The sequence below is a fragment of the Eretmochelys imbricata genome, chromosome 1, assembly GCF_965152235.1.
Source record: "Eretmochelys imbricata isolate rEreImb1 chromosome 1, rEreImb1.hap1, whole genome shotgun sequence".
NCBI classification, from domain to species: Eukaryota; Metazoa; Chordata; order Testudines; family Cheloniidae; genus Eretmochelys; species Eretmochelys imbricata.
Genome location: NC_135572.1, coordinates 314,320,965 through 314,343,520, shown reverse-complemented (window position 1 = coordinate 314,343,520; position 22,556 = coordinate 314,320,965). Strand labels below are relative to the sequence as shown.

The 22,556-nt window shown below is 42.7% G+C and overlaps 1 protein-coding gene across 1 annotated transcript in view; it reads left to right on the top strand.

Moving 5' to 3' along the window:
- The window catches only part of ANKRD26 (ankyrin repeat domain 26), a 195,138-nt gene that overhangs the window by 67,888 nt on the left and 104,694 nt on the right, over positions 1–22,556 (top strand). Inside the window, exons 19-22 of the mRNA XM_077834346.1 lie at positions 12,346–12,425; positions 16,083–17,135; positions 18,012–18,244; positions 20,317–20,472. Coding sequence (XP_077690472.1) covers positions 12,346–12,425; positions 16,083–17,135; positions 18,012–18,244; positions 20,317–20,472 — 1,522 coding nt within the window. The remainder of the gene's footprint in view (positions 1–12,345; positions 12,426–16,082; positions 17,136–18,011; positions 18,245–20,316; positions 20,473–22,556) is intronic.

Below are 22,556 nucleotides of genomic sequence, written 5' to 3'. Positions count from 1 at the left end.
AGGTAACCTATGTCTCCTTGTTTTTTCCTACCCCTCCACCCCGTTCCTCAGGCGTTCTTGTTAAACCCTGGATTTGTGCTGGAAATGGCCCACCTTGATTATCACACACATTGTAAGGAGAGTGATCACTTTAGATAAGCTATTACCAGCAGGAGAGTGGGGTGGGGGGAAGAAAACCTTTTGTAGTGATAAACACCCATTTTTTCATGGTTTGTGTGTATAAAAACATCTTCTGTATTTTCCACAGTATGCATCCGATGAAGTGAGCTGTAGCTCACAAAAGCTTATGCTCAAATAAATTGGTTAGTCTCTAAGGTGCCACAAGTCCTCCTTTTCTTTTTGTGAATACACACTAACACGGCTGTTACTCTGAAATCAGTTTATATTTGAGTCACATTATTCTAAAGTTTGACACCAACTCAAAAATATAGCTGCAAGTCATTCATAAATAAGAGGCTTTGGACATGAACCTTTCTTCTTGATGGTGATGATGAGGATAACATTCTGGGTTGGGAGTGGCGGAGGAGAAAACTCTGACACAAAGATGCATCAGACCTGATTCACCTCAGGAAAGAAGCCCAGCTACTTGAAACAGTGCCTGGGAGATGAGCATGATGTAGTTGTGTATTAGGTCTACTTGGAGAATTGTGACGCTTCATGGAAAGCACATAATGACCCCTGCTTTGAAGTTGCTGTTATTAAGCTGTAAACGAGCATGGAAAAAACTAAGATCTTCAAAGTCAGAATACTGTAAAAAAAATAACTTTACTGTTCCAGCAACAGGATCTCATTTCTCACTGGTAAGCAGTTGGTTTTCCAGTAACTTCATTAAACAAAATGTAGAAAGACAGAAAAATATTGAAAAGAAACATACAAGACCATGAATATCAAAAGATGGTAATAGTGTTCCTAGCTATCCTCTAACGGAAGATACCCAGCATTTAACTTTTTTACTATTTTAGGACTATACACTGTCACCTTTCCACTTAAAATTGATAATAATAGTCAAGTCCCTACTAGACTTTGCAGTATGTCCGGCACTTCACCCTTTTCAGGATAAAACCTCTGCCTGGGGTAGAGTTCTTTTTAAAAAAAAAATTGGTTGATTTGTTTTTGTTGGGTTCTTTTCACTTAGAAGGGGGAGTCAGAGTTGTGATTGCCATTATGATGGAAAAGTCTTTTTGAAGAGCAGGGTTTGCAGTGTTTCCTAAAAACGGTAAGGCATTGGATTCACTAAGGGCTTGTCTACATGGGAAGTTAGGGACCAGCAAGGTAGGGTTTGGATTTACTATACACTAGCTACTCTATACTAACTCTCCATCTGCCCTCTTACTGTGTACTGAAAATACCTTTGTGCACTTGAGCTTAGTCCACTTTAAAGTGTTCTAAGCTAAACTGCCTAAGGGCACTCTTAGACCCGATCTGCATTATGAAGTAGAGCTGTGATTCCCAGCAAGTGTACACATACTTGCGCTAGCTAACACAAAGTGTAGTTGTGGTAGCATGGGCAGTGGCAGCACAGCTTAGCCATGCCGACCGTATACCCACTGGTTTCAGGTGAAAGATTGTTCTGTAAATGGATTCCCTGAACTGAGAATGTCCTGCCCCAATACTTACATGCTTAGTCCTGGGTTTTGTGATCTGCAATGTCCCACAGGAGTACAGCTGTCTGAGCAGTTGATGGATTGCAGTTTGGTCTTTCACGTAACTGGGGTTTGATCCATTAATCACTCTAAGGATTGGGACAAAAGCCACAAACTGTCGTTGGAGGCTGACTGAGAGGACTTGAACATGGGCCTGATGTTTTTACAGCAACCTAATAGAGAAGGTGCAACTTTATTTCCTGATGTGGAATAAATGGGGTTATTCTTTGAGGCACTTGAGAGAATCCTGTAAGGTTGATAAGATACCAGCCCAGAATACTTCTAAAGGATTTCTCCTTCAAGCAATTTCCTCACTATCCACTATCTCTCCAGTGGATGCTGAGATTTGGTATTGGTTCAGTCCTAGCAGCCCTTCAGGCTCAGCAAATGTGCTTCACCAGTTATCTTGCAAAGATTTATGCCATTCACAAAGCAAGGCTTCAGCCTATTGTTGCACCAAATTGGTTACTTCGGGGGGAATTATGTACCAAAAAATTAAATATTCTGCACACAATATTTGAAAAATCTGCATATTTTATTTGTCAAAATAAATCATGACAGTTTGAACTATTTTGGTAATTTATTTCAAAATATCTGTCAAGTATGTCTGTAACAACAAAAGAAACAAAAAAAAGATTCTTGTAATTTTTTTTTGACAAATAGATTCCTTACTAGGCATATTAATACAGAACTTTGTGTAATTCATTTAAATTACCATACAGAACTGTATTTCCTGCACCTGTCAGAAGAGTGCAAAGGCTTGGGGGAGTCAGGGGTAACAGAGGAGCTGAGGGAGAGGGAAGGAGCCTAGGAGTAAACCTGGAGGGTGCTGGATGTAGATGTGGTGTTTGACACCATCTGTGTAGGCACTGTCATTACTAAAACAACCATGTCTAAATACCTGTCTAATATTGTATTACTGCTGTGACTGGGCAGGTCTGCAGTCACATCATGAACATGGCCCTCATTGAGGCAGAATAGCTCTGATTGCCAACCTAAGATGTGTTGTACTAGCAGATATGTTCAAAGCAGTCACATGGTCATCTGTCAACACTTCTGCAAAGCACTGTTGATTAAGATCACTGGTTCTCAGCCAGGGGTGTGTGTACTCCTGGGGGTACTTAGAAGTCTTCCAGCGGGGACATCAACTCATCTAGATATTTGCTTAGTTTTACAACGGGCTACATCAAAATCACTAGCGAAGTCTGTACAAACTAAAATTTCGTACAGACAACAATGACTTGTTTATACTGCTCTATATACTATATACGGAAATGTAAGTACAATAGTTATATTCCAATTGGTTTATTTTATAACTGTATGATAAAAATGAGAACATAAGCAATTTTTCAGTAATAGTGTGCTGTGACACTTTTGTATTTTATGTCTGAGTTTTTAAGCAAGTAGTTTTTTTAAGTGAAGTGTAACTTCGGGGTGTGCAAGACAAATTATACTCCTACAAGGGGTACAGTAGTCTGGAAAGGTTGAGGACCACTGGTTTGGATTCTGTTTAAGGAGAGGAATCACAGTACATCTTTCAGTCTTCAGAACCTGTTTTTGAAAAGGGTTCCAAAACATTCCTATAGAGATCTTTTTTTTTCCAGTTGTCTCTTACTTGAATTGGCCATTTTTTGAAATTCTTAGGAACATTGGAATTGCCATATGAGATGTGGCTAGTACCAGATGCTTGGGAGACTCCCAAAGTGGATAATTATTCTGTAAATAGAGTGGATTAATTTTAATCAAAGTAATTTTAAATATTTGATTTTAATCTTGTTTTGCATTTGTACTTTTTAGTTCTTCTTCCAGTGATTGCTCATGTGTATTCCACAATAGGTGTGCGTGCTCGCCACATGCAAGTTTTTCCCCTAGCAGTACCCGTAGTGGGGGGGAGCGCCCTCCGCGACCCCCGGAGTGGCACCTGCCTGGCGCAGTATAAGGGGAGCTGCATGCTCCCCCCACCCTCAGTTCTTTCTTGCCACCAGTGAAGATGTGTTGGAACTGCTCAGCTCCAGCTTTGCTGTAGCTCATCCCCAGAACTATTCGTTCATTCAGCGTTAGTACCTATAGTTAGTTAGCTGTTTAGTTAGCCAGTGAGCCCGGGCCGGGGCATGCCCCGTGCCCCGGGGTTTAAGTTGTGCGGCTCTTGTAGGCATTCTATGCCAAGAAGTGACCCATATGCAGACTGTTTGCACTGCTTGGGAGAAACCCATATTAGCGAAAGGTGCAAGATTTGCAAGTCGTTTAAGCCTCGGACCAAAAGAGAAAGGGACATTAGGCTCCGGGCCATCCTGATGGAGTCAGCGCTGACCCCAACCCCGGCACGCTGCTCCGAACCGGCACCGCGGTACGCGGTGACCCTCTGGTGCCGTTGACCAGTCGGCACCGGTCCCCATCCATGGGGCATGCCAAGCGGGCCGGGAAGACTCCCTCTTCGCAGTGGCACTGAGGGAAGTCTGGGACAGAGGCTAGGCCCATATTGGGCAGGCCTTGATCCCCACCGGGCCCCAGGCCTCCGACTCACGTTGAGCAGAGTAGCCCAGCCCCTTCGGAACTGGCCTCTCTGGATGTCCGGATGCCACCTGAAGCCCTCAAGGCAGCCTGGGACATTATGTCCATGCTGGTGCCCGGAGCACCGCCGATGTTGGCCCTGCGCTCCAGAGGCAAGCCGCCGCTGGGATCTCTGCAGTCGCCTCCATTCCGGTACTAATCTCGGTCGAGGAAACATTCCTGACGCTGATCACCGCCCAGTGATCGCTCGGGGCAGAGTCCATGTGGATTGCCCTCGACGCCGACCAGACTGTCTGGCTGGGTTCCAGCCGGCCGGGACTCGTGCCACTACTCATCCTCAAGGAGCAAATATCGGCGGGACCGTGGCGGGTGTCGCAATCGGTCCTTGTCTCGGAGAGGGTACCACAGTCGATCACGGCACAGTCGTCGACACCATTCCCGCTTGGAGTCCCGCTCCAAGTCTCTGCCAAGACATCACAGGCCCAGGTGTCGATCGCTAGCGTTTCACTGTCGCAGGTCTGCCCACCAAGACCATTCGCAGAGCAGTTGTTACTGCCAGTACCGGTCCTCCATGTCGAGATTGCGGTCCCGTGGCCGTCATAGATCCCAGCACCGCTGCTGCTCCCAGTCCAGAGACAGCAGCAGATCTTACACCAGCCTGGCCTCCATTTGTAGTTGTCCTTCGATGGGCGAGGCCAGCCAACCCGAACAGCCGGCCCCGCCGATGCCACAGCAGGTGCAGTGGCACCGAGCGTCGTGGCCAGCCCAATGGTACCAGTGGGCACTGTGGCCTCCAGCGCAGCTCCCAGTGGGAGCTCGCTTGGTGGCTGGAGCTTCGGAGGCACCGTCGGCCTCCCTCTCCAGACCCCTGAGAAAGGAGGCGGTGGGACATGCGTCCTCAGGACTGTGCCCGGAGTCCAACCACGTGGTGGATCCTCCAGTGCAGGCCAACATCCTGCACCGGCCTCTTCGCCCCACCCGGAGGAGGCGATTGTGGCCCCGTCCCGCTCCGTCCTGCAGGAGGACTTCAGGGCACACGAAGAACTCTTAGAGAGGGTGGCAGCAAGCCTCCACCTTCAGGCAGAGGAGATGGAGGAGCCCTCAGACTCCCTGTTTAACATGTTGTCCCCACCAGCACCAGGTAGGGTGGCCTTACCTCTCCATGAAGGAGTGGCTAAGATTTCAAGTGCCCTGTGGCAAACACCGGCTTCGTTGGCCCCCATCTCTAAAAAGGCAGAACGCAAGTACTTTGTACCCATTAAGGGGCATGAGTACTTGTATACCCACTGGGTGCCCAACTCCCTGGTGGTCGAGTCGGTCAACCACAGGGAACAGCAGGGTCAGCCAGCCCCGACCCCAAAGAACAAAGACTCTTAGAGACTAGACCCTTTCAGAAGGAAAGTTTATTCATCTTCGAGCTTCCAGTTACAAGTGGCAAACCATCAGGCTCTCCTGGGCCGGTACGAATTGAATCTATGGGGCTCCCTGCCCAAGTTTGAGGACTCCCTCCAGGAGTGTGATAGGAAGGAGTTCAAGGCACTAGCGGAGGAAGGGGCAAAGGCCGCTAGGGCGTCCCTGCAGGCAGCCTAGGATGCTGCGGACATGGCCGCACGATCAATGGCCTTTGCGGTGTCCATGAGACAGGCGTCATGGCTCCTGCTCTCTGGGCTGTCCAGGGAGGCACAGTCTTCCATGCAGGATTTCCCGTTCGATGGGAAAGCTCTCTTTGCAAAGGAAACAGATACAAGGCTGAATGGCATGAAAGACTCCCGCACGACCCTCCAGACTCTGGGCTTCTGGGTCCTGACTCCTGCAAAACCTAAGTTCAAGCCACAGCAGACTCCTGCCCAGGCCGCCCTCCCAAAGTACGAGGCCGCCCATAAGATACAGCAGGACTATAAGAGATGCCCTCGGAGGCAGTCCCGGCCTGCCCCCCAGCCTGAATCCTCCAAGGGCAGGCAGGTGGGGAAAAGGCTTTTTTGACAGGATGCTCGGGGGCACCCCCCAGTCCTCATCAGGGATCCACCCCCAATAAAGCTTCCCTTCTCCAACCAGTTGGGTGCTTTCCTCCCAGAATGGTCGTGGCTAACCTCGGACCAATGGGTTCTCAACACCATCTCCTGGGGTTACACCCTCCAGTTTACTTCCTCCCTGCCCAACCACCTCCCGTCCCACCCTCGCACAAAGCTCTGCTCGAGCAGGAGGTGGGGCAACTCCCAGGTCTAGGAGCGATAGAGGCGGTGCCCGAGGAGTTCATGGGCAAGGGGTATTACTCCTGTTATTTCCTTATCCCGAAGGCCAAAGGGGGGCTCAGGCCCATCTTGGACCTCCGAGGTCTGAACTGGTACATGGGTGAAGCTCAAGTTCCTCATGGTCTCCCTGGCCTCCGTCATCCCCTTCCTGGATCCCGGGGACTGGTACGCTGCCCTTGAGCGAGAGGTTGCATACTTCCACATCCACATATTCAAGGGGCACAGGCGCTTCCTCCATTTCGTGGTGGGACAGAATCATTACCAATTCATGGTCCTCCCGTTTGGTCTGTCCACTGCCCCCAAGGTGTTTACAAAATGCATGTCGGTGGCAGCGGCCGACCTCAGATGGCAGGGGGTCCAGATATTTTCCCTATCTGGATGATTGGCTTGTCAAGGGCACCTCCCGGTCGCAGGTGAGGGATCACGTGGCTCTCCTCCTGTCCACATGCACCGCCTTGGCCCTGTTGGTAAACAATACCAAATCCACGTCAGTCCCGGTCCAACGCATAAAGTTTATCAGGGCACTCCTGGACGCAGTGTCAGCCAGTGCCTCTCTCCCGCCAGACAGATTCAAGACCCTGAAAGGTCTCATTGACTCGGTCACAGGGTTCCCGGTGACAACAGCCAGGATTTGCCTAGAACTCTTGGGTCACATGTCGGCGTGCACATACGTGGTCCATTATGCCAGACTCAGGATGAGGCCCCTCCAGCTCTGGTTGGCCTCGAAGTTCTCCCAGGCCACGGACAGGATGGTCAAGGTCCTCACAGTTCCAGACTCTGTGATCACCTCCCTACGGTGGTGGTCCGCCCCAAACAACATGCTCCAAGGGGTCCTGTTAAGGGACAGGGCCCCATCATTGGAGATGGTGTCCGATGCGTCGGACCTGGGTTTGGGGGCCCATGTGGGGAACTTCCAGACCCAAGGCCTGTGGTTGGCTCAAGACCTGACCTTACATATAAACGTCAAGGAGCTCAGGGCAGTGCGACTGACTTGTATGGCCTTCTGCTCGCACCCAAAGGGCAAGGTAGTTAGGGTCCTCACGGACAACACGGCCTCAATGTTCTATATCAACAGGCAAGGCGGGGCCTGATCCTCTGCTGCGAAGCCCTCAGGCTGTGGGACTTCTGTATAGCCCACAACATCCACCTGAAGGCCTTCCACCTGCCGGGAGCCTGAAACAAGAGGGCACATTGCTTGAGCAGAGACTTTTCCTCGCAACTCGTGTGGTCCCTCCACCCGGAAGTGGCCCACTGGCTCTTCTGAAGGTGGGGAACTCCCCAGGTGGACCTGTTCATGACTCGGCAGAACGAGCGATGGCCCCAGTTCTGCTCCGGGGGCGGGCCTGGGGAGTGGCACTATCTCCAGTGCCTTTCTCCTGTCCTGATCAGGCTGGTTTCTCTACACCTTTTCCCCATTCTCTCTAATCAGCAGGGCCCTGGAGAAGATAAAAACGGACAAGGCCCGGGTCCTCCTGATTACCCCGGCGTGGCCCAGGCAGCATTGGTACGGGACCCTCACAGGCCTGGCGGTAGCTCCACCGCTGGACCAACTCTCTCAGGACCAGGGCCGTCTCCTCCACCCCAACCTGGCGGTGTGTCACCTCACGGCGTGGCTGCTCAGTGGTTAGGTGGAGAGGAAAGAACATGCTCAGAACAGGTTCAGTGGGTCCTCCTCAAAAGTACACTGCCTTCCACTTGCAGCGCTTATTTGGCAAAGTGGTCCCAGTTTTCTAGGTGGGCAGCGGACCAGGGTATCTCCCCAGCGACCGCCCCAATCCATCTTATCCTTGATTACCTCCTCCACCTGAGGGCCCAAGGCCTGGCGCCCTCGTCAGTCAAGGTGCACTTGGCAGCCATATCAGCCTTCCATCCGCCGGTGCAAGGGCACATGGTATTTTCCCATGCTTTGTCTGGCCAGTTCCTTAAGGATTTGGACTGCCTTTTTCTGTATTCTACACCCCTGGTCCAACAGTGGGACCTAAACCTGGTGTTGGCTCATCTCACGGGGCCCCCGTTTGAACAACTGGCCATGTGCTCCTGGTCTCATCTCTCGTGAAAGGTGGCCTTCCTGGTTGCAATCACATCTGCCAGATGAATCTCAGAGCTCAGGACCCTGACCTCCGAGCCACCGTACAGTCTTTCATAAAAACCAGGTCCAGGTCCAGCTCCACCAACACCCCGCGTTCCTCCTGAAGGTGGTCTCTGCCTACCACATGGATCAGGATATTTTTCTACCGGTCCTCTGCTGCAAGCCTCACTCATCCAGTGAGGAGTGCCGTCTCCACACACTCAATGTATGGTGGGCTCTGGCTTTCTACCTTGAGCGGGCCAAGCCATTCAGAAAGTCCTTGCAACTGGTTTGTCGCCTCAGCTGAGCACACGAGGGGTCAGCCGATATCCACTCGGCAGCTTTCCAATTGGATCACTTCGTGCATCCATTCCTGTTATGAGCTAGCAGGTGTCTCCCCGCCACCCATTGTGAGGACACACTTGACTCGGGCGCAGGCCTCGTCGGCTGCCTTCGTGGCCCGCGTCCCCATCCAGGACATTTGTAGGGCCGCCACGTGGTCTTTGGTTCACAAGTTCACCTCGCACTATGCTATCGTCCCCCAAACCAGGGATGAGGCCGGGTTGGGCAGGGCTGTCCTCCGTCTTGGGAATTTGTGAACTCCTACCCACCTCCAACATATATAGCTTGGAATCACCTATTGTGGAATACACATGAGCAATCACTCGAAGAAGAAAATACAGTTACCTTTTCTGTAACTGGTGTTCTTCGAAATGTGTTGCTCATGTCTATTCCACATTCCACCCTCCTTCCCCTCTGTCAGAGTTATCTGGCAAGAAGGAATTGAGGGTGGGGGGAGCGCGCAGCTCCCCTTATACCGCACCAGGCAGGCGCCACTCCAGGTGTCGTGGGGGGCACTCCCCACTATGGGTACTGTTAGGGGGAAAACTTCTGGCACCGGTGCACATGGCAAGCACGCACACCTATTGTGGAATAGACATGAGCAACACATCTCGAAGAACACCAGTTACAGAAAAGGTAACTGTCTTTTCTTTTTCTAAAGAGCTATTGATTCTCATTAGTTGATAACCATTAAAACATGTTGATTTGCAATTAAATTATAGTCTTTTAGTTAAATTTGGTACCTCCTTTTGCTTACCAGACAGATGCACTGTATCTATACACATTTAAGCAATTACATTGCTTAACATTTATTAGATGCTTAATTTTTCCTTTTTTTTTTCCTTATGGTAGGAAATGGTGATGTTTCTTATTTACTAGATTGATATTTTTACTCACAATTTGTTTCAATCTCTATTTGGATGGGAATTAGAATTCAATTAAAAATGCACAAACAATATTTAAATAATTACCTTCAGTGTGCTGGATACATTTTATAAAAACTGAATCAAAACATTTTGGTTTAAAACATTATCAAACCAAGGAATATTGTCTGTACTTCGTGAATTGAACTGATTGTTTCTGGTCACCATATCCTTTAAGATTTTAGTACTAATAGAGCTCATCCTCTCTCACCTAATTTTTATTCTTACATTGGAAGAAAACAAGCTTTTCTGGTTTTTCAACTTCCAAATGGTTACTTAACTTTAAATGAGCTAGTCATTGAAATGAACTGTTTGAATAATCTTAAATGAAGAAAATATTCTCTCTGCCCCTGCTGTCAGACACTAGTTTAGCACTTCAACAAACTCTTGTTCCATGTGCTTGACCAGTTCTATAATTTAGCTTTCTTTAAAACTTCAGAGCAAAAATGTACTGTTTAATATTTTTTATTTAATTGAATTATTTTAATAGATTATAGTAATTTAGGCCTTGACGTAGGTTGTCATAATTTCAAATTTATTTTAAAATAGGTTTATTTTTAAAAAGAAAAATATATTTAGCTTAAACAATTTTATTTAAATAAAAACTAATTTTTTAATTTTAAAAATATTTTTTAAAATCCACTTTGTCTATAACATGTCTATTGGGGCAACTTCTCATTTACTCCAGACATCTTAGTTGTGGTGAACATTTGTGAGAGTGAAATTTTTAAAACTGGTATGGTAAATTCCTCTCCACTGCCCTCCCTCTACTCCTGTATTTTCATATGAATTTTTATTTTAAATAGCATTCATTTTATTAATACAGCTGTTCACACACACACAGGTATGCACCATTAAAGGATCACTAAAGTTGCAAAGTTAGATAATGCCAGAACTAAGGTTGTCCTGGTAACACTAATTCAGACTCCTTGTGCATATGTATTATGCTTCTTTCTGGAATTATGTGCTGACATCCTATTTTTTCCACAGGATGGCAGCCTCATTTAGTGCACACAGTGGTCAGTGTTCACGTAATGAGCAGCTATTCAATATTTTGTTTTCTCTTCACTGTTCATTCTGTGGCCCTAGGCATTATTTATTGTGCACTATTCAAATCTTGTTCTGAACACAGAATTATTAGTTGCCTCATAGGCTTTTCTATGGCTCTCATCACTATAATTATTTGTGAAGCACTCATACTAATTGATCTTCATGACACTCTTGTGAGGTGATGTGGTAGTATTATCCCTATTTTATGGACAGGGAACTGAGGGACAGAGAAATTAAGGTCAAAAGTATACACTAACTTTTGGATGCACGATTTGAAATGCCTAGGACCTGATTTTCAGTTTATTTCCGTTGCAGCTGTGAGGGCACAGCACTTCTGCAAATCAGGCTATAGGGTCTCAAGTTGGGGTCCAGAAAATGAGGAACATACAATTAATGGCCATCTGTGAAAAGTTTGATTTAAGTGACTTGACTAGCATCACAGAGGAAGTCTATAGCAGAGGCATGGAGAGAATTCACTTCTTCAGGACAGCACTCAGGTATCTTAGCCATGAGACTGTTCTCTTTCTGTAATCCTATGCCTCATTCATAGGTTTTGAAGGATTGGATTTTTGTCAATAAATTTCAATTTCACCATGTGTATGCAAACCAATGAAAAAATATTTCCATTGGTGAGAATCAAATCAAAGAAAAATGCTGTTTGAAAACTTCTTAGAGTTTGATTTAAAGATATTTGCTTTGTATATTTTGACATATGATGTTGACAGTTTATTTTTTAATGATTATAAAGCTTTAACTTTTTGAATCTCAGTGTCTGTCATTAAATAATTGTTTGACTCTCTCCCACCTCCCATAATTTCTCCCAACTCTGGAAAATTTAAATGTATAAAAATTGGAAAAGATGCTTAAAACCCATAATTTTTTTGCAGCTGTGAAAATGTAAATCAATAATTGAAAAAAATGCTTAAAGATAAATGTTGATGTTATCCACTGAAATTATAAAAAATAATTGAATTCTGATAAGCCTATTCCCAATTTCTGCAACAAATGAGGCAGGGGTCCTGTAAACAGCCTCCTTTAGTACTCAGCCTTGATTGACCCCCAAAGCAGGTCCATCCTGTGCACTGAATGAGGCAGGCATCCTGTGGAAAAATGTGATCACGTAATTAGACGGTGTCATAATACAGATATGCAACAGGATGAGTAAGGTGGCATGAGCAACATGACTGAGAAATTATATGTCTAATTTTCTATTTCCACGAGAGAGAGGAGTGATATGTGTTTGGCGTCTATTATTATAATGATCTATAATAGATTTCTTTCATACATATATAAAAAGGCAATTAATTAGAAGAAAGATTCAGAACTAAACCAGCTCTATCTTAAATCTACTTTTGTGTCAGTTTCTGCTTCAAAATTGCATAAGTTTATGAGAAACTTGAATTTTCCATTGATGTTTTAAAACTTCCTTGTTGTTTAATGTATATATATTAGCTGTAAGAATTGACCTTTTGCAAAGTAATATAGGCAGAAGTAAATGCTAAAGGCTAATGCCTTTAAGTTACAATTACAAGCATTTTTATTCAATATTAATATAGATGAACTATCCGAACCATCCTTTAATATGCCATCACCAGATGAAGAACAAGAAGATGCAGGTGAAAACTGCAAGAAGCAGGTATGTAAAGCAAATTTGTTTTAATTTAGATAAGACTATCTTGAAAATTGTTTCACGCTAATTTTATACCAAATAAAATTGACCTTAGCCAGTTCACATGCCGAATTACTGGATGATAAATGTCACAAAGCCCTTGCAAAGTACTTTTAAAAAACTGTAAATAAGCTTTAGAGTCCATGAATCAAATCAGCACTGTAGACTAAAATCATTTTATAGGTGGGGCTCGTAGTGCCACCTTTTATTAAGGGTGCCCAGCACTTCCCAATAAAAGAGCCTGTTCTCAGTTGCTTATAACTTTGTCATACTTTAACCATTGGAGCTGAGATTTTCTTTGCTGGTTTTCTGCCTCAGGCTGATTTTTTTTGTTTGTTTGTTTGGAAAATTTCAGCCAAAATGTGTCAGCCATTTTTCAGAGTGAAGCTAGGGAGAAAAACCTTGATTGGCCCATGTTAAAAGATTCTGGCAACGATTTCTTTGAAAAGCTCTGTGCTTTGGAGAAAGAACTTGAATTTTCAGGGAAGGTGAAGGGAATAGGAGGAATAAAGGAGATTCCTTTTGCTGTCCTCATAAAAATCTTTGCAAATTTCACCAAGTTACAGGCTTTTGAAAACTAGCAGTTCACACATTCACAGTAGAAAATTTAGATTTTTGTAGCTGAATTCCCCAAATATTCTGTCTGTACTGAGCATGTTCTAGCTTGGGGCTGAGCAGGACTTACTCTACAAATGCAGTGCTGGACTGCTGCAGTCTTTTCTGGGACTAGGCACCTGAACTCAGAGCAGGGAGACTGTCTCCTGTGCTTTCAATCACGCATCCGCTCCGACCCCCATTTTCTCTCTTCGCCGTGGGCCCAGGCAGTGTGGAGGAGGAAGCTGCCTGATTTGAATACAGAGGCAACAAGAACTGAGCCTGAGGGCAGTGGGGTAGTAGATTGGGACAAGAAGCGTGGAGAGATGGGGAGACTGAGACTTGGGGCTGGGAGGGTTGAAAACTGAGAATGTGAGAGAGGGACTGGGAGCTAGTAGATGGCAGGGAAACTGAGATAAGATGAGAAGCCAAGGGGAAACTGGGACTGAGAACCTATGGGTTGGGAGGAATGATGTGATGAGGGAGAGGAGACAGATCTGCCAAGGAGTCAGATTGTGGGGAGAGAACTGGGACTGGCTGGTCAAAGAGACTGGCGTAAGGACCTGTTATGTGTCTGTCAGATTGAACTAGCAGTCTTGGAAGAAAAATAGGGCTTTGGAGCCAGAGGGGACGGGGGAGGATAGAGGTGACTGGAGGCCAGGTTGCAGGAGATAGACTGGATGAGGAACCGAGAGAGGAATTGGGATCAGTGGGCAAGGAGACCGGGGAAAAGGAGCTGGGGACTTGGGGGGTGCGACTAGAACTGGCTGGGCAAGAAGACTGGGACTGGAATAAGAAGCCTGAGGAGTGGGGACTGGAACTGGAATAAGGAGCAAAGATGTAGGAAAAAGATGGACAGAGACCGACCATTTGGAGAAGTGGGGCAGAAAAGGCCCCACTTGGGGGAATGGACTGTGTGTATATTCAGTAGCGCACACTTCCCATGGAGGCTGGAATGGAACTCAAAATTCCTGAGTGGCACCATTCCTCAGCTGTCAGCAAATATTTATGAAACCTGCTGGTAAAGTGTCTCATCCCCTTTTTGTGTTTCTGCTCATCGAAGCTGACAAGCTACAACTGCTATCAATTACTACATTAGCTCAAGTGGCAGAGATCTATGGATCTAAAGGTTTCAACCCTATTAATGATCCATGGCCTAATATGATGCCACATGGGAGGGGTTTTTTTCAGTTTGCTTATTTAAAAACCAAGGAAATGACACACACACAAAATGAGATTGCAACTGTAATAATGTTCTTTTAAAGTCAAGCACTCAGACGTTTGGAAATGCTAGAATTAAGGGTGCCTATGTAGCCTTTGTCTGACCCCCATGCATTATGACACAGACTTTAAATGTTGTTTATTTCGCCTTTGCATATTTAGATTTGTTTTTCATGGCTGGTTTTTGATTGGCTGAAGCAAAGATTCATTAAACAAACCATAATACAAACCTGTAAATTTTTATTTGTTACAACAATAACCTTATTAAAATGTAAATTACAAAATTGTAATTTTGGGACAAACCAATCAGAGTTCATGCAAAACAAATATGGTTAAATGGAAGAAGAAAAATAAAGGAATCATACAAATGAAGGGCCAAGTTCTGTCTGCTTTATTATGTGTACAACCCTATTGGCTACAGTAGGCGAGCTCTCTTCTTCAGCCTGCCTGTTTAAATTGCACAAGATTTTACTTAGAAGACAAGATCTTACTTTCCTTTTCAACAACTTTTTGTTAAAGGGACATGGGTACTCAATATAAGCTATTTTTAAAAACCCTGTAACTGGAAGAAAACACCTGTTCAATAATGGTGCAGTAATTATTAGTGTATTCATTAAACTAGGTGATGATCGCCAAAACATTAATTATTTGTATTGTAAAAATAAAGCCAATGAAACAGAATATTGCACAAAAGTTAAAGCCCCCTGCATTTGGCATGGCATTGAAATCTTGTGTCAATGTTTAAACCCATTGGGCGTATTATCATTAATTTGAATAATTTTGTAGGTTTTAAAACTTGAAAATCAAGGTATAGTGAATTATAAATTTGAAGGATACATGCACATCATTGGAGCAGAACCAACCTCCACCCCATCTGGTGTTTTCAGCAAATAACTAGAAATAGATCTGAGTCCCTTCTTTGTTAGAAACTGTGGGCGGGGACTTCTTGTGAAGAAATCTCCACAAGGATTCCCTCACAGAGATTATCCTAATTATCCCAGTGGGAGTTGGAGTTTGCCTCATCACCACAGAAAGTTTGCCCCCTCAAACCTGGAAGATTTCAGGGGATCTGTGAGAGACCAGGCTATCTATGCAGCTGCATGGCCCCGTGAGAGCTCCACATCTTTGGATCTGTGTTACTATGACCTCCCCTTGGGTGGGGCAGATCCTAGAATTTAGGGTGAGGGAAGATAATTAACACAATCTGTGTACAAACTTTTACAGATGACTTCTGTGTTGAAATTTTCTCTAATTTCAAATATTTGAAAGGAGACATAGGGCCAGCATGGCTCCCCTTAGGGAATAACATGAGCTCTAGCCTGTCTCTTCTTCCCCTTTCTTGCTTTCCCAGTGCAGTGTCTGGACCATTGAGAGAGGGGTCTAGGTAGAAAGCCCTTCTGCACAGAGAGAAGGAGATCTGTATATGGGTAAACTCTTTCTCCACATGGATTTCAAAGGCATAATCCATTCCAGTGTCTGTCTTTAATTTATATATTTGAAATTACAGAAAGTAGACGGGTTGAAAATTTAAAATGGTTTAAGAAACCAAATTGCTCAGATAAATCTAATCCAGCCAAAATAAGACTCTATAAAATAAAAAATAAAGACTCCTTTTATAAAAACAACATTCAATAAACCTTTTTAATGTTTAGGGATTTTTTACAAGATTTGGTTACAGACCAGTTATTTTCAAGATTTCTTTGGCTCAGATTTGTGGTAGTTGGACAAGTTTGCAACATAAGCTTACTAGACTAATTGTAACTGCTGATCTTTAACTAATTTTTCTTTCTCCATACCTGCCTTCTTAAGGATAAACACATATTAGGCACAACCAACTTGACAGAAAAAACAGCATCTGATAATCAGACTGACAAAACAGAAATTTCATTTCCACATCCAAAAACAAAAACTGAGCCACTAAAACAAAATGAGGACTCACATGGTGATGATGTGCAATTAAATCCAAAACTTTGGGAAGAAAGATATGAAAAAATGTGGGTTGAAAATGACAAAAGGGAAGTGAAAACAAATTTTAAAAGCATTACAGCAGAGCTAAAGAAAATGTTTGGTGAAATTAAGGAAGTTCAGCAAACTACACCCATGGAAGGGACATTACAAGATGGCTTCAGTGAAGAATTGGAGAGCATTCACAAAGCACCACATAATTTGACAAAACCCACCAGTAGAATAGAAGGAAGAAGTGAATTTATGGACCTATGCTCTGTGCTTGAACAAAAGGCATCTAGCAATGAAAACGTAATTTCCTATGCTTTAAATTCCAGTTCTCATGAGCATCCCAATCAGTATATTATCAGGCTATGTGAAAATGATAACAAATTGTGTACTGAACATGTATGGAATGTAAATGAAGAGGGTTTTACTAACAATGCAGAAAGTACAAAAGTAGCTGTAAACAAAGAGAGGGGAGACCAAATAGCTGCTATGGAAATAGAAGAAAATGTGGATGGAAATATTTCAGATTTAGAGAATAGTCCTGGTTGTTCACTAAAACATAGTTTGAAAGAAAGCATTTTGGACAAAAGAGCTAATATTCCAGATGTTGTAAGACCTGTTTCTACAGATGATAAAAGCACACTTCTTGCTGTAGCAAAAAACAAACTTGGAAAAGACACATGCTATTTTAATGATATTCCCAAAGACTGCTTTGTTGGCAATCATAAAACTAGTAATACTGAAATTGAAAGTAATGTGGGAAACTCTCGACAATCTCGTGATGAAACTTTGAAAAGACTATTGGATGAAGAACTGGAACAAGATATGGAAAGATTTAAGAATGAGGTAGGAATGCTGCAGATAGTATTCCTGGCTTTGGAGAAAGAGAAAGTACAACTACAAAAAGAGGTAGAGGTTCACCTGCTGCTGCTTCATTTTCATTGGTCTTTGCTCCACATCAACCATCCTGTTCACTTCAGCTATTCATCATTTCAGAAAGGTTTCTTGTGCAAATTGGCTTTTTGTGCAATGCAAATATATTTCATATCTCGAAAGAGGGCAGATGGAGAGAATCTTCCTTTCCTCCATTATGTGGTTTAGAAGATTTAAGAAATCTAAAATTTAGTTATTCTTAATAGTAGTCTACAATTCAAACATAAAGGACCACATTCAGTTTTGGTGTAAGTAGTTGGCACTCCATTGACTTCAAAGGAAATGCACACATTTATATCAGTTCTCACTTTGAACCAAAGAATGAAAATAGCATCTGAACAGGGTATTGACTAATCTTTGCATCTGCTCTGTTCTGTGCATGTGTATCTTTCATTACCCTTTGCTGAAACTCTTCAGTTTTCAGTGAAACAATTCTCTGATTAGGTGTTTTTCATTCAAAAAGAATTGTGTACATATTTCTGTTAATCATATCTATTATGTCTACATAACAAACACTATTCATTCCTTCTAATTTACTGTCATTAATACAGTTACGCTCTTCATTGCTTTATGTTTTAAGATGTAAATTGTATTTCAGTTTTAAAGGGTATGTTTTTATTAAACTTTTTAGTAGGGAGTGAATTCATCTTTTTTCCCCCAATGGTGAAAGTATTCCCACTCCCTTGCTAACCTGTGTAACGGAATATTATGTAAGTGTAGTTCTTTTAACTTTTTAGTTCCTTTATGTGAATCATAGGAGTACAATTTAGTGTACATTTTGGCAAGAGTACCTCTTTATTAATTCAAGAAAATGATGACAAAAATGTTAAGCGTCAAACTTTCTTATCCTAGGTAGAAAAGGAAAAGAGAAAGCAAAAATGTGGGGAAAGAGAAGATGCTTATAAGTCATATATGCAAACATTGGCTGGAAATGGTATTAACCAGCAAATGAAACAGAAGGGAACTGTAAAAGGGAACCAATATTCTACAGTAGAAAGTGGAGAAACCACAGAAGAAGAAAAACACACGAAGAACAGTATTTCCTCCAAGGAAAGAGAGAAGTTAATTCAAATACCTTTGAAGGGGTAAGATAGTACAAATAAATAATGATCTTTATTTATTTGCATGTAAACCTAATTGTCTGAAGTATTTTTTATTCTGTAGCTTAATGAAATAGTCTTCCACCTGTGAAAACTTGGGGTACACATTGTGTTTGCTTACAAGTAACACTAAATTTACCTTCCTTCCTAAAAATCATTAAGGACATAATAATTTGTGCACTACCCATTGAATAAATGAACACATTGACCAAGATTTTTTTAAAAGGTTGCCAAAAGTTAGGCGCCTAAAATAGACTTAGGACCCTAAATTAGCTGCTTTTCTAAAAATGTTGAACCACCTAAAAATTCTCCTTGACTTCAGTATCAATATTCAGGCCAAATACATTTTCAAAGCCAAAATTAGACCTCCAAATATACGATGGCATTGTGGAAACTGGTTGCAGACTTAGCTATAGAGAGACAGTGGCTCACAGTTTAATTTTTTCCTTTTCTGGTTGGGTGCAAGTTGTCTCTTTTATAATCAATAAGATTATAGATTTAATTGTCATTCTATTCATGTGTGTTTCACAGGAATAAGGGGAGAGATGATACTTTTAATGAGTTACGCAGAGTTGGAATAGCATGCAGATGGACAAAGGTTGGCTTGCCATCACACATGACCATTTCTTTTTAATTTTGCTGCTTAGTGGCAGCAGGGTTTTCTTAACTGCAACCTAACCTTTTAGTAACTTTTTTTCTTTTACTTCTGAACTCAGCTGAGAGTATAGGCAAACACTAGTTCTCATCACCTTTCTTCTTTTCTTCCTCTTTTAGGCACAGTCATACCTTTGCCCTGAGTACGTGGTAGCACGTTGTTGGGTTGCCTGTAGAGCAGACCAGAAGGAACACTGTGACTCAGTTGTTGCACGACCCCTGGAGCAGACAGGGAGGCACAGTGAGTCACAGTCTGCTTTTTGGGTTCCCCCTTGCTTCAATAAGTACCCTGTACCATCTTTGTGCTAGCTGGTTGTACCAGGATAGCTATGCTAGCTGGTTCCTGGTGGGTGAAGCCAGTGCTCTGCCTGCTCCCCATTCTGTATCTCCTACTGTCTTTCATTTATGTGGGGTACAAAGGATGAGCACTGTGGAGGCTGTTTTCTCTACCTCTGCCTATAGGTGCAAGGGAATAAGGGGGCATTTATGCCTCCCTGTGTACTTGTGCATCCATGAAAGTCAGGCCACAGTGACAACTAACAAGGATCAGAGTCTATCCACCTCATATCCCATCTATCCGAAAATGTGGCCACCTCTGGCGTAAGGGTTGAGACAAGGCAGGATGTAGAATGACAATATAAAGTATTTTTGTTATATTACATATAATTAATAAGAGAATTAAAAATAACCACATGATAGATTGATTAAAAGAGTAATTAAAAGAAACTAAACACTGCTTATATTTGAATACAAAAGTATATTCTAGTAATCTAAAAAATATTTACAAGGTGAATTTCTTTTCTATAAATAGACAGAAATTTACAGTTTTCAGATATCTATTTCAACTTAACTTTAGCTAAAGAAATGGATTAGTAAGAGTCACATTTATGTCTATAAAGAATTCCATCGCTATTGCTTGCCCATACAGAAATCTCAGAAAATTGTTACCAAGTTGATCAAATTGCAGATAAGTAGTTCTTGGAATTTCCCAAACGGTAAGTAAGACCACTTTGTGGGGTTTGAGCCTGCAAGCTGCTGAGTCTTTTCCAGCAAACTGTGCTTAATTTAAAGCATGTGAGTAGTCCCACTGAAGTCCCATTGGAACTACTCAAGTGCAGAAGAGTGACATTTGCTCCTGCTGGGCTGAATCTGGCCCAGGAATTCTAATATATGTTGCCACATGCATGTGTGGAGAAAAATTTGTGCTTAGACTGTTGATGTGTCCTTCACTGTTTGGTGGAATCAGCTTCAGTACTTTTTCATAGAAGACATGTTTCTTTTAAGTGCTTCAGTGTTCCTGGGTATTGTCTTCTGTATTATTTTTGTATTTGTCTATGTTACAAAGTATTTTATTTGAAGATACTTAAGTACTGGATTTTTTTCTTTCTTCATGTTTAAAGTAGTAATTCTGCCTTGAATGTGAAGGATGCAAAGAAAAATGAAAACAAAAAGCGTATTTCAAAACAGAGAGGTAATCAGCAGATGAATTCTACCAATGGAAATCAAATCCAAATACTGGATGATAGCACTTTAAGTGAAACATCTCAGGATGAAGGAAGGTACAGAATATAACAATGCTGTATTTCTAATTTAAGACTATTAGAACTATAACTTATTTAAGGTAGAAATTAGCTTGAGAACTGACACTAACAATAAGTACTACAGTAGAACTTCGGAGTTATGAACACCTCAGGAATGGAGGTGGTTCATAACTCTGAAATGTTCGTAACTCAACAAAATGTTATGGTGGTTCTTCCAAAAGTTTATAACTGAACATTGACTGAATACAGCTTTGAAACTTTACTATGCAGTAGAAAAATGTTGCTTTTAACCATCTTAATTGAAATGAAACAAGCACAGAAACAGTTTCCTTACCTTGTCAAATCTTTTTTTAAACTTTCCCTTTATTTTTTTTGTAGTTTACATTTAACACAGTACTGTACAGTATTTGCTTTTTTTCCCCCCTTTGTTACCTGATTGCATACTTCTAGTCCCAAAAGAGGTGTGTGTTTGACTGGTCAGTTCACAACTCTGGTGTTTGTAACTCTGAGGTGCTATTGTATTTGTTTTAGAGAAACAAGGTGAGTGAGGTAATATCTTTTACTGGACCAGCGTCTGTTGGAGAGGGTGAGAAGTTTTTTCCTCAGGTGTCGGAAAGGTATTCACTGTCACAGCTAAATACTAGGACAGATAGTTCTGTGTAAGTAGTTAGCACATACCAGTGGTTCTTGAAGTCAATGCAAACCAAAATTTCATACAGGCAATGACTTGTTTATACAGCTCTATACACTGCAATTTAAGTACAATACTTACATTTCAATCTATTTTATAATTATATGGTAAAAATGAAAAAGTAAGCAAGTTTTCAGTAATAGTGTGCTCTCACACTTTTGTATTTTTATGTCTGATTTTTTTCAATTTTTATTGGGGCATTTAGTGTACCTCATCCAGTGCACTACTTGCCTCATAACTATGTGGGTGAAGCCAGACAATCACTATGTTCTCAAATGAACTCTCACAGGGAAATGATAAACGACAAAAAATTGTATCACCTGTGGGTGAACGCTTTTAACAAAGAGGTTAGCTATAGAGTGATTGATCAGTCCTCATCCTCAAAGGAAACCTGCAAAACATTTTCGAAAGATGAGCCTGGCAGCTTAAATTCATACCTTTGCTAGACACTAAAAATCATAGACTTAATAAAGACACTGGATTCATGACTTACAACAACAATCTGTAACCCAGTATCCGCCCCCTTTTTGTCCTATGACTTATAGGGGTGTTAACAGGCCACTTCACCTTGAATGGTCCCTTAGTACATATTCTCACTCCTTATGCTAAATTATCTATTCAACCTTGTATTTAGCTCTAACACTCTGAGTACCTTTCCCAGACCTGAGGAAGAGCTCTGTAGCTCAAAAGCTTCTCTCTCACCAACAGAATTTGGTCCAATAAAAGATATTGCTTCACCTACCGTGTTTCTCTAATATCCTGGGAGCGACACAGCTACAACACTGCATATTGCTATTTGTTTTGTTGTTCAGGTACTAAATCAGTGATACTCAGTCTGTGGCTGTAAGCTTAGCACACTTCTCTTTGAAGTATTCTAGGATGATCTTTGCAGTATATGACTATTCTCCCATCCTATTTCAGACATTCAGAACAATTTAGTATTAGTGAGCTATCTAAAAAGTATAGGTTTCAGAGTAACAGCCGTGTTAGTCTGTATTTGCAAAAAGAAAAGGAGTACTTGTGGCACCTTAGAGACTAACCAATTTACTTGAGCATAAGCTTTCGTGAGCTACAGCTCACTTCATCGGATGCATACTGTGGAAGCTGCAGAAGACATTATATACACAGAGACTCCTTACAATGTGTATGATAATCAAGTTGGGCCATTTCCAGCACAAATCCAGGTTTTCTCACCACCCCCTCCCTCCACCACCACCACATACACAAACCCACTCTCCTGCTGGTAATAGCTTATCTAAAGTGACCACTCTCCTTACATGTGTATGATAATCAAGGTGGGCCATTTCCAGCACAAATCCAGGGTTTAACAAGAACGTCTGGGGCGGGTAGGAAAAAACAAGGGGAAATAGGTTACCTTGCATAATGACTTAGCCACTCCCAGTCTCTATTC